This window comes from Silene latifolia, chromosome Y, assembly GCF_048544455.1.
Source record: "Silene latifolia isolate original U9 population chromosome Y, ASM4854445v1, whole genome shotgun sequence".
NCBI lineage: Eukaryota > Viridiplantae > Streptophyta > Magnoliopsida > Caryophyllales > Caryophyllaceae > Silene > Silene latifolia.
In genome coordinates, this window is record NC_133538.1 from 141767535 (window position 1) to 141779693 (window position 12159).

The 12159-nt window shown below is 37.1% G+C and overlaps 1 protein-coding gene across 1 annotated transcript; it reads left to right on the forward strand.

Moving 5' to 3' along the window:
• Nucleotides 1-795: 795 nt before the first annotated feature.
• Nucleotides 796-2622, forward strand: LOC141626377 (glucan endo-1,3-beta-glucosidase-like). Its single transcript, XM_074440230.1, has 2 exons — nucleotides 796-911; nucleotides 1490-2622. The coding sequence occupies exons 1-2, from the start codon at nucleotides 848-850 to the stop codon at nucleotides 2449-2451; spliced, it is 1026 nt and encodes a 341-aa protein (XP_074296331.1). The 5' UTR covers nucleotides 796-847; the 3' UTR covers nucleotides 2452-2622.
• The last annotated feature ends 9537 nt before the right edge of the window (nucleotides 2623-12159 follow it).

Genomic DNA, 12159 nt, shown 5'->3' on the forward strand with positions numbered 1-12159 from the left:
TTCAGAATTTCGGCTATACAAACAAGCGACAAATTCCGTCTTAGAAGAAATACTATGAAATAATTTTATACATTCCGAATAAATGAATTAATGACATATAAGCGTAATGAATTAAAAATCGGAATAAATGAAACTAATTACAAATAAATGAATTGCATAATTTTAAAAAATAATAATAAAAAAATTACATAATACATAATTATGAGAAGGAATTACATTTAATTACGGGATTGAAGTACATATAATGCGAATAAATTACATGTATAATTTTTAAAAACTAGATAATATGATATAGTTTTTTAAAAAAAATATCCTTTGTAATTTCCTCTTAAACCAGTGCACTTGAACAAGTATTTGTAACAAGTTTAAACATTAATTATGTAGATCACTGATTTAGACCAACTAGATAAGTATAATAGAAATGCAAAAAAAAAAAAAAATACATTAAAAAACATTAATATCGACCCAAATACATACCCGTGCAATTTTGCACGGGTTTAAAACTAGTATATGTTTTAAATGAGAATTTGTATACTAGCTAAACAATGTAACATTCTTTTCTTAGTTTAACAACAGCTGAAATTTGAAAAACAGATCCCAAGGAAAAAAAAAAAAAAAACATTCATAGTTCATACATGTCCATTTTTTTACAATTAAGATTGAACTAATCTTTCACATATATTATACATGTCCAATTATTTATCATTAAGATTGAACTTACCCTTCACCAAACGTAATGCCTATGAACATTTGTAGCTAAATCCTTCCTGTATTCTCTAAATCTACTATTAATATATGTTCTGGCATCCAGCAATGGTTCTTGTATTTCAATCTTAACAATTCAAATATGAAAATCAATTTTATTGTGGTTTTAGCTTCTTATTTTCTTCTAAGCCTCTCACCTTTAATAGGTACATTTTCATGATTAAATAATTCTACCGAAATTCAATAATTCCCATTATCGCATGCATCAAAGTTATGAAAAACGTGCGGTTTGTGTTTGTACGACCTCAAAATATTGAGAGCTATGCACTCTCATATTTTATTTAAGATTTTTAACGGGATAGGTCAATCGATTTACCTGATAGAGTCATACAGAAATAATACTTATAAAATGAGCTTAAAATCGATTAATATCAAAATTACTTATACAACTTTAAATTGTTCCACCACAATTTTATACAAGTGCTAGTTATTTCGTATTTATACCATGCTGAAATGCTTTTATATTCTACTAGTTGTTTAGAGTTGCGCTCCAAAATATGTTGGGGTTCATGCATAACTTTACATAATAATGTATCATGCAGATTGCAGAGTACCCTGTTCTTTCCACCAAAATATTCTACCCAGGCTCACTATAATCTAATTTTGATCCAATCTTTTCATCTTTTAAATTTAAAAATATGTGAAAGAAATTTCAATTGATTAGTTAGATGAAAGGATTACGAAAAGACAAACTTAACATCTTACATCTTCTTTGTTAATGCAGATGGAGCACAAGTTGGAATATGTTATGGGACAGTAGCAAGCAACCTTCCGCCACCACCAACCGTCGTCTCTGTCCTCCAATCGAATGGAATTGGGACAGTTCGGATATTTAAACCCGACCCAGAAGTCCTACAATCCTTTTCAGGCTCGGGGATTAGATTAATGATAGGTGTTCCAAATGAAGTTCTACCTTCATTAGCCCAAAATGCCATAAATTACTCTTCTCAATGGTTGCAAGATAACATCTTTGCCTACATTCCACCAACCCAAGTCAAATACTTAGCCGTTGGTAATGAAATCTTCTTAAAAGATCCATATTTCACCCCATTTTTAGTCCCTTCAATTAAAAACCTCAATCAAGCATTAATCTCACTTAATCTTGATCAAAGTATTAAACTTTCTTCCCCTCAAGCAGCTTGTGTACTTACTAGTTCTTTCCCTCCTTCAAACGGAACTTTTAATCCTGAACTTTTACAAGAAATGAGTTCTTTATTAAAATTCCTGCACGAGACCGATTCACCATTTATGGTAAACGTGTATCCTTTTTTAAGTTACGTTAATAACCCGAAAGATATTGGACTTGACTATGTACTTTTTAACTCTCCTAATGTTATGGACGACAATGGAATATTTTACAATAATCTTTTTGATGCGACATTGGATTCCTTTGTGGCCGCCATGGAGAGGGAGGGGTTTGGAGAGATCGAGTTAGTTGTATCAGAGACAGGATGGCCCACGGCGGGTTACGAGGCAGCGGGACTAGAAAATGCAAGGGTTTATAATGAGAATGTTGTAAAAAGGGCATTAGGGAATGTTGGTACACCTAAAAGGCCCGGGGTTGGAATGGAGGTTTTTCTATTTGATTTATTTGATGAAGATAAGAAGAATGGCGATGAATATGAGAAACATTTTGGGGTTTTTGGGCTTAGTGGTGCCAAGATTTATGATGTTTGTTTCACCTAATTAATGTCTTCTTACGTAATTCATCATTGTAATTGCATTGTAACTGCCAACTTAAGTAGGAACAATTAAGTTACCAGATGCAGGAATATGTTGTAAATCTTTTTGTTTAAAACAAAAGATGATATTTGTAACACCCCACGTTAATTGAAGAGGTTCAATGATAAGCTTAAATGATTGGTACTTAAAGTGATTGAAAGTACTACTCATATCAACAAAGTGCACTTTCTTTTATGGTCATCCAAGCAAAAGAACTCCAAAGTTAAGCGTGATTGGCTGTGAGTAGTCTTTGGATAGCTCACCTCCTGGAAAAGTTCTCGGGATGCGCATGAATGAGGACAAAATGCGCTATAAATGACCCGTATAGGTCCGTGGGCGATGTACACAGCCTGTTGAGCTCCATAAGTAACCGCTCCCAACCTAATTTGGCCCGACATGTTACAATATTCACAAATAAAGAGCTCGAAAACTTTGAATAGCTGCGAGGTTTTTTTAAATGCTACTATTGTTAGAACACATTGAATTGATGATGCCAAGTCCCTTTGTTATTTGATTGTTTGCTCTTAGTTGAATTAATTAGTGAATGAAGCAATCGAATGGACCTTCAACAATGATTCAAGATGATCAAGCTAATCAAGGAAGTCAAGACAATGATACTTTCCAAAGCCTTAGTCGATATATGTAAGAGTAAGTGTAACATTCTCATTTAAGTCAAGTAATGGCAAAACCATGCAACGGTACGCTGTACTGTGGTTTCTGGTACTATCATACGGAGGAGGAATTTTCGACCAAATGTTTTTAAGTGTCAAAACTTTGCAAACTTTAAACCTTAAACATTTGAATTTTCAAAAGCTTGAAAATAATCTGAAATTTTGGAGTCACAAGCCCACTTGTCTAAGCCTCTAGATTTGTGCAAACACCTTTTACTAAAATGGCAAAAAAGACTTGTCAAACTTCTAAAGTAAGAAAAGCTTTTTGCCATTTTGGTAAATTGTCACATGTTGAGTGTAGAAGCTTAAGTTTTCTGATTTCTTAAGCCCCAAGCCTATAAGTCTAACACTTACCATCACTCAAAGCTATCATTTTAATATTGGATTTAATTTTTCAAAGTGTACTTACTTAAGACTAAATCAACTATAAATAGAGTGTCTTAGTCACATTTATTTCTTAAGACTTCCAAAGCATTTATTGTAAAAACCTTGCAAATCATTTGTGCATTTAAAGCTTTGTTCTTCAAGTGTTTGCAAAACGTTTTTCTGATTTTAAGTCTTCAAAATTGTTTTCGAAAAAGTCAGTAAAACCTCCAAGTATCGTTCATTTGTCTTTGTGACATGATGAGTTTGTTCCATGATTCTCGTGTTAAATCTTCATTGTAATCTCCATGTTCATTTGAGTGAACTCTTGAGATTCAAGATTCTATAACACCTTGAGATAGAACCCATAAACTCTTGAAGCGGAGTAGCTTTAAGTTTGAGTGCAACCGGAGTAGGTTGACGAGTTATTTTCATTGTAAGGGGTTTAGTAAGTTTGAGTAAATTTCTAAACAAGCAATAAAATAACGGTTGGACGTAGGCCTCGGAGTAGAGGCTGAACCAATTTTTAAAATGTCGTTTGTTTGTTCATTTACTTTTACGTTCTTCCACTTTGCTATTTCTCGCATGTACCTAATCAAGTTCTGTGTCACAGTCACCTATACTGTGACATAGAACTGTTGTACCTTCTTGTGAACTTACATTCAATTAAGTTTCTCAAGTCTTGTACTTCTTTATTCTTAGCTTAAAGTAGTTAATTAACTAAGTTAGGGATAAAATTTTTAAAAGATACACCTAATTCACCCCCTCCCCCTCTTAGGTGTTAATCGTTCTTAATTCTTCAATTGGTATCAGAGCCTTGTGCTCTTGATATTGGTTAAATCCAAAGAGTTGATCCTATAGTTATGGACGATTCAAAACACACTAAGTATCCCATTTTCAAGGGAGAAAACTATGCCTGGTGGAAACATCGCATGGAGCACTATGTCAAAAGTGCGGACTATGAATGTTGGTTAATCATTCAAAAGGGTCCCCTCAAAATCGAAGTGACTAATGCTGATGGCACTAGCTCCTTGAAAAGTGAGGATAAGTATGTTGAGGCCGACTATAAGAAAATCGAGAAAAACTCTAAGGCCATGTCCATTCTTCAATATGGGATCGGTGACCAAGAGATTAATCGTATATCTGGATGTGCTTCGGCCAAAGAGATTTGGGACACCCTAAACCTTGCCTATGAGGGAACGTCACAAGTCAAGAAATACCGTATTGATCTTCTCATGCAACAATATGAGATGTTCAATATGGAACGAGATGAGTCAATTAATAGTTTGTCTTCACGTTTTTCTAGTATTGTCAATGACCTTAAGAGTTTAGGTAGGAGTTTTCAATCCGAGGATTTAGTCCGTAAAATCCTTCGTAGCCTAACTGAAAAGTGGCAACCGAAGGTTACGGCTATTGAGGAAGCTAAGGACCTTTCATTGCTCACCCTTGATGAAATTATGGGCTCACTTATGGCTCATGAGTTAACTCTCATGAAGCGTTCTAGTGAAAGCTCTAAAGGGAAAGGACTCGCTCTTAAGGCTCTCTCAAGTGATGAGGAGGATGAAGATGATGAGTTCGCAATGTTTGCTAAAAACATTGTTGGCATGATCAATGGTCGAAACTCTCAAAGGTATAGCAACAACTCTAGTAAACGTCGTTTTCCTAAGAGAAGATCTAACTCCACTGTTGGTTGCTTTAAATGTGGTGACAAAGGTCACCAAATCAAGGAATGCCCAAAGTGGAACGATATCAAATCTAAGGAAAAACGTGACTTTGCAAAACGTGATTACAAAAACAAGGTAATGATTTGCTATTTGGGGCATGTCGATTCGAAGAGGACGATGTCCTTGAGGATGAATTAGACGCCAAACTTAGCATCTCGTCTAGTTCCTCAAAAATTGCTTCCAAATCATCAAAGAAAGAAGACATCAAGTGTCTTATGGCTCACTCCGCGGATTGGACTACGATTGAGACCATGAGGTAATTAAGCTCAAGAAAAAGGTTCGATCTTTCTCTAAAGACAAAGTTTGTCTCCTCCTAGATCAATTCATAGATAAATGTCGTGTCCAAACTAATAAGTTGGAAGCTATGCAAATCGAAATTGAGGACATAGCTGAGGAAAATGTAGTCCTAAAAGAAAGTCTAAATGAGAATGATCAACCTAGTTCTATGTTGGGTCTTGAAAAAGAAATAAAAAAGCTTCGAAAACAAAATTTGTTTTTAGCAAATAAAGTCGATGAAACCAGTGCAACAGATCCCTGTACTGTTGCATCCAGTTCTAAAGGAAATGTGTCATCACTAACACAAGAACGTGACCAACTTTTGATTGACTTAGCTACTCGTAACAACGAAAAGGATGATCTTGTTAAGATTGCTGAAATGTTAAATGATGAGTCTAGTCATGTCAAAAGTGCCTTAGAACGAGCTCAAAAATTAAATGATGACCTTCTTGCTCAAATTGAGATGTTAAAAAGAGCTTAACAGACTCATGCCACAGAGGTCTTTACTGTGGCATCTGATTCGAGAAAAGAAATAGATACTCTCTCGAAATTAGTGTCTTCTTTAACTAAGGAACGTGAAACTCTTCTAGCTGACCTCAAATTATGTCAAAGGGATAATAAACAATTGGAACAAATTGGGATGTTACTTAGTGATGAAGCAAGACTTGCAAAACAAGCTTTCGACAATTTAGGTAAATTGAATCTTAATCACCTTGCTAAAATTGAAACATTAACTAAAGAGCAAGATGAGGCTAAGATGTTCTACTTAAAATGGGAAGGAAGTCAGAATGTTTTGGAGTTTCTCTTAAAACAATCACAAGAATATGAAAAATTTGCAAAGAATGCTGGACTTGGTTTCAAATGCAACAGTAGCACACACTGTTGCACTCGAAACCAGGATCCAAGTCAAACCGACTTAGAAGAAGAAAGTATCTTTGGTCTTCCTGAGTACATCATTTGTAACTATTGTGGCAAAACAGGTCATGAGTTTAATGGTTGTGACAAAAGAGTCCGTGACTTAGAAAGAAACACTAAAAATGCTAAACAAGTGTGGATAAAGAAAAAGGAAGTCAAAAAGGTCGTTGTCAAGAAGGAGCCCAAACTTGTTTGGGTTCCTAAACTAAATGTTTGATTTCTTATAGGCATTAGTGAGGGGCAGCAGCAATTGGTACTTAGATAGTGGATGCTCTCGTCACATGACGGGAGATGAAAATCAATTCCTCTCGCTAGAAGCCTACGATGGTGGCATGGTGACTTTTGGCGACAACAAGAAAGGTGAAATCATTGGTATTGGAATGGTTGGTAAGTCAAAGTCATTATGCGTGGACAAAGTGTTGCTTGTCAAAGGTTTGAAACACAATCTCTTGAGCATTTCACAACTTTGTGATCGAGTTAATATTGTTGAATTTCTTGCTAGTGAATGTAGAATCATCAATGGAAAAACTAGAGAACTCATACTTGAAGGTAAACGTGTTAAAGATGTCTACATGACTAACTTGTATGCATTGTCGGGTAAATCACTATCATGCATGAGTGTTCAAAAGAATAACCCTTGGCTTTGGCACAAACGACTTGGTCATGTAAATGCTAAGACACTTAACACCCTTAAGAAACTTGATCTAGTTGACGGCATTCCTAACATTAAATTTGAATTTAAATCACTTTGCGATGATTGTGTTAAAGGAAAACAAGTTAAGTGCTCTTTTAAATCCAAAAAGGTTGTTAGCACTTCCTTACCTCTTGAACTCATTCATATTGATTTATGTGGTCCCATGCGGGTTGTGTGTAGAGGTGGAAGTCATTTTATTTGTGTCATTGTAGATGACTTCACAAGATTTGTTTGGCTTCTCTTCTTAAGTTCTAAGGATCAAACATTTGATGAGTTCTTAATTTGGGTCAAAAAGGTTCAAAACAAATTTGGTTATAAACTTGTCTCATTGAGATCCGACCATGGAACCGAGTTTGAGAACTCGTCATTTGAGTCCTATTGTAATGAGTATGGTGTTAGTCATAACTTTTCGGCCGCAAGAACCCCACAACAAAATGGGGGTTGTGGAACGAATGAATCGAACTCTTGAAAATATGGCTAGGACCATGCTAATTAGCTCTAAGGTTCCCAAGAATTTTTGGGCCGAAGCCGTAAACACATCTTGTTATATTTACAACCGTGTCATGATTAGAAAAATCATTGAGAAAACTCCCTATGAACTACTACGAGGAAGAAAACCTAATCTTTCACATTTAAAATGCTTTGGTAGTAAATGCTTTGTGCACATTAATGGAAAATACAACCTTGGCAAGTTTGATGCTCGTAGTGATGAAGGAGTTTTTGTTGGTTATTCCGATCATAGTAAAGCCTATAAAGTTTATAACAAGAGGACTATGAAAATGGAAGAAAGCATTCATGTAATATTTGACGAATCTAGTCTTTTTGTGTCAAACACACAGGTTGATGATGAGGATGATGAATATGATGATGATTTTGAGATTGGTATGATACGACATGAAATGGATCAAGTGGTAGAAGAAGCCGAGCAACAGTTGGAGCCCACTTTGTTGCATGAGGAGGATGCGCAAAATTCAGGGGGAACTAATCGTCCTCCTACACAAGATGATGCTACCTCATCCAGGGCGAACAAGGATGGTGAAGAACAACCCAACCTAATCATAAACGAACCACAATCACCTCCTTCAAACAATCCTCATGCAACAGTCCCCCTCTTTGTTGCAGGCATTTAACAAACCGAATCCTCTAACTCACTTATCCCCAAGAAATGGAAACACCAAAGCTCACATCCTTTATCAAACTTAACCAGTGACCTAACCTCTGGAATAAAAACCAGATCATCGCTTTAAAATTTTTGTGCACACAATGCCTTCATCTCAAAAATTGAACCAGAGTCACAGTAGCCTTAACAGATGAATGTTGGATGATTGCAATGCAAGAGGAATTGGAGCAATTCGAAAGGAACAAGGTATGACATCTTGTCCCTAGGCCCTCCCAACGTACTGTAATTGGTACACGGTGGGTCTTTCGCAATAAGCTAGATGATGTTGGAGAAATCGTAAGGAATAAAGCTAGACTAGTGGTGCAAGGTTTTAACCAACAAGAAGGAATTGATTATGATGAAACCTTTGCACCGGTAGCTAGGCTTGAAGCCATACGAATGCTTGTAGCTTTTGCGTCTTTTCAAGGTATAAAGCTTTTTCAAATGGATGTCAAAACCGCTTTTTTAAATGGATACCTTGATGAAGAAGTGTTCGTTGAACAACCTCCGGGCTTTATAAACAACGAGTTTCCCAACCACGTTTTTAAACTAGATAAAGCACTCTATTGTTTAAAACAGGCTCCTAGGGCTTGGTATGATAGGCTTTCAAAGTTTCTATTGGAAAATGGTTTCATACGTGGGTCCGTGGATAAAACGTTGTTTATCAAGTCACAAGGAGATGAACTGTTGCTTGTGCAAGTATATGTCGATGACATTATTTTTGGTGCAACTAACAATGTTCTTTATAAGTACTTTTCTGATTTGATGACTTCGGAATTTGAAATGAGTATGATGGGAGAACTTGGATTCTTTCTTGGTCTTCAAATCAAACAATGTGAGAATGGAACGATGATTCACCAACAAAAGTACTTAAAATAAATGCTAAGTAAGTTTGGGTTGACTAATTCTAATCCTATGCCTACACCAATGGTGTCTAAAGTCAAGCTTGACAAAGACGAAAACGGTAAGAGCATTAGTGAAAAGGTATATCGAGGTATGATCGGTTCCTTACTTTACTTAACCGCTAGTCGACCCGACATACAATTTAGTGTGTGTGCTTGTGCCCGTTTCCAAGGAAATCCTAAAGAATCTCATTTCAAAGTCGTCAAACGGATTTTTAGGTATTTGATTGGAACACAAGGGCTATATCTTTGGTACCCAACTCACTACGAACTTGATCTTGTAGGTTTTTCGCATGCGGACTATGCCGGTGATACATTAGATAGGAAAAGCACCTCGGGCATTGCTACTTTCCTAGGACCGTGTCTCATTTCATGGGCTTCGAAGAAGCAAAACACCGTTGCATTGTCCACGGCCGAAAGCGAATATGTGAGTGCCGCTCTATGTTGTGCACAAATTCTTTGGGTACGTCAACAATTACATGATTATGGCCTTACTTTTGAGACTACCCCTATTTTTCGCGACAACACTAGTACAATTAATATATCAAAGAATCCTATACAACACTCACGAACTAAACACATCGACATACGACATCATTTTCTACGTGATCAAGTTGAGAAAGGTCATATTTGTTTAAGCTTTTGTAAAACGGAAAATCAAATTGCGGACATTCTTACAAAACCGTTAGAAAGAGAACAATTCGAAAGACTTCGGTCGGAAAGTGGTTTATTGGGTGACATACCGCTAAATTAGATTACTTTGTCCAATGATTGATTAGAAGGAGGATTTACGTGTAATTAAATTTCAGTCAATATGGTTAAAATGCATGCATATGTCGAACAAAATAAAATTAACAAATGTCTATGTGCACTTGAGTTGTTATTTGCATTGAGCTTCCAAAACTACTTTATGTCCCATCACTCCTAAAAGCCTACACCCTAGCCTCACTCTCTCAACACTCAACCGTCCTCTCACCTTGATTAATTACACCAATCCCTTATTTACTTCCTTGTTTCCACTAACACACCCTATTACCCACTAAACAAAAACCAACCCTCACCTTTTTCGGATTCCCAAAGCCGTCACAACCTTTCTCTTTCCACTCTCTTAAAATGCCTCCAAGATTTTCAAAGAAAGTTCTTCAACTCAGAAATACTTTCAATCCAAAATACATTGCCAAGAAAAAGATGGCTCCCAAAACCGCTGCCAAACCAAATGAAATCTCTGCCACTGCCAAACCAACCGTTGCACGAAAGAAGACAACCGCCAAAAGGGGAGGTGGTCGTGGCAGAGGAGGAAGAAGTAGGAATCCTCCTATCTCTCTTCAACTAGATCTTTAAGTGGACATTGACACCGATGAAGAGGACTCCGGTTCTAAGGCAACCAAAAAGGATGAAGACATTCGAAAATCAAGTGATGTGGCCGAAACAAATGAAAAGAAAGATCAATCAAGTGAGATGAAAGAGGGGGAACTTGGAAGTGAGAAATCAAAAGAGGAAAAAGAAAGTAAAGAAAAATCAAAAGAAAGTAAGGAAAAATCAGAGGGAGATAAAGAGCAATCAAAAGAAAGTGAGGAAAAATTAGAGGGAAACAAAGAAAAAGAAAGTGAAGAAAAATTAGAGGGAAAAAAAGAAATATTAGATGAGAATGAAGGGGATTCAAACGAAAAGGAAAGGAAGGAGGATAGTGATGTTGCAGTTGAAAAGAATGATGATGATGTGCTCTTAAAAGATTTGGTGAGTGAAACTTTAGAGAAGGATGAGAGGAGTGAGATTGATGCAACGGTGGCTTCCACTGTTGAAAGGGAAATTGATTCCAATACTGAAAAAATTGATGAAGAAGTTGTTGATGTCGAGGATCATGATGATGCCACAGTGGTGTTTGATGATGGGCTTGACCCATTATTTTCAAAACCCGCATCACGAACCCGGTCCAAGCGAAAGATGCTTGAAATATTCGGTGATGATGATGAGGATGTGACACCGGAGGCATCCCCTCCAAAACCCAAGGTCACTCAAAGAAAAAGGGGATCCGGATCAAAAACCAAAGCACCCAAAAGGGCTCGTTATCAGCGGGATTTGCCGAGCATAGATGAGAATGAGATCATTGAGGAGAAGGTTCCTCTCAACACATGCATGGACCTTGTTATTGCTCCTTATGCCGAATCATTCAAGAATGATATCCTCAACCATCTCAATTCTCTCGATCTCCTGGAGGAGATCTTCAAGATATGCCACGGTATGCTGATTTGTTGCTTCCACAGTGGAAGGCGTTATAAGAAATCCTGGTATGACACCTCTCTTGCTTTCAAATACTTCAAAGAGGCTATGTATACACAGGGTTGGGTGAATCTGTTGGACAAATAGTCCCATGTACTTGTCCGAAATCATCCAATTCTATGCAACAATTAAGGTAGATGTTGAATCTGGAACTCTCTCAGCCTTTATAAATCAGAAACCCTTTGTCCTAACCATCAACCAACTTGCTGCTCATCTGGATATTTGTGATGTCGGGCTTACCTCCTTCCCCAAACGTGATTGGGGTGAAGTTGATGAGGTTACCTCTACCCAGGTCATGAAGGTTCTTCGACCTCATGAGGATGATGGCCCTACCAACATATATGCCTTTGAATTAACCGCACCCATCCGGTTCATCTTTAACCTGGTTTTTCGTAACCTTGTCCCTTCCAACAATAGCCGTGGGAGATGTTCTCTCCTTGACATGCTCCTGATTCATCACATTGTCAAGCACAAACCCATTAACCTTCCTCGCCTTATGTTTCACCGAATTCTTGAGATGTCCACTGAGTTCCAAAGCGGCAACTTTGACAAAAATGTCGTGGTCCCTTATGGTATGTGGCTCTCGATCATTTTTATGAGGGAGGGGTTAGTGTTGAAGGGAAACCCTGCAATTGAGAAATTGAGTGATGAAATGACACCGGTCCTTCTTTCTCGGATGAGCTTGGAG

Excerpts from the sequence above, each read along its gene's own strand:
- LOC141626377 (XM_074440230.1), top strand. The coding sequence starts at position 848 with ATGAAAATCAATTTTATTGTGGTTTTAGCTTCTTATTTTCTTCTAAGC. Across the intron at positions 912-1,489 it reads AAGCCTCTCACCTTTAATAG|ATGGAGCACAAGTTGGAATA; the intron begins GTACATTTTCAT and ends TTGTTAATGCAG.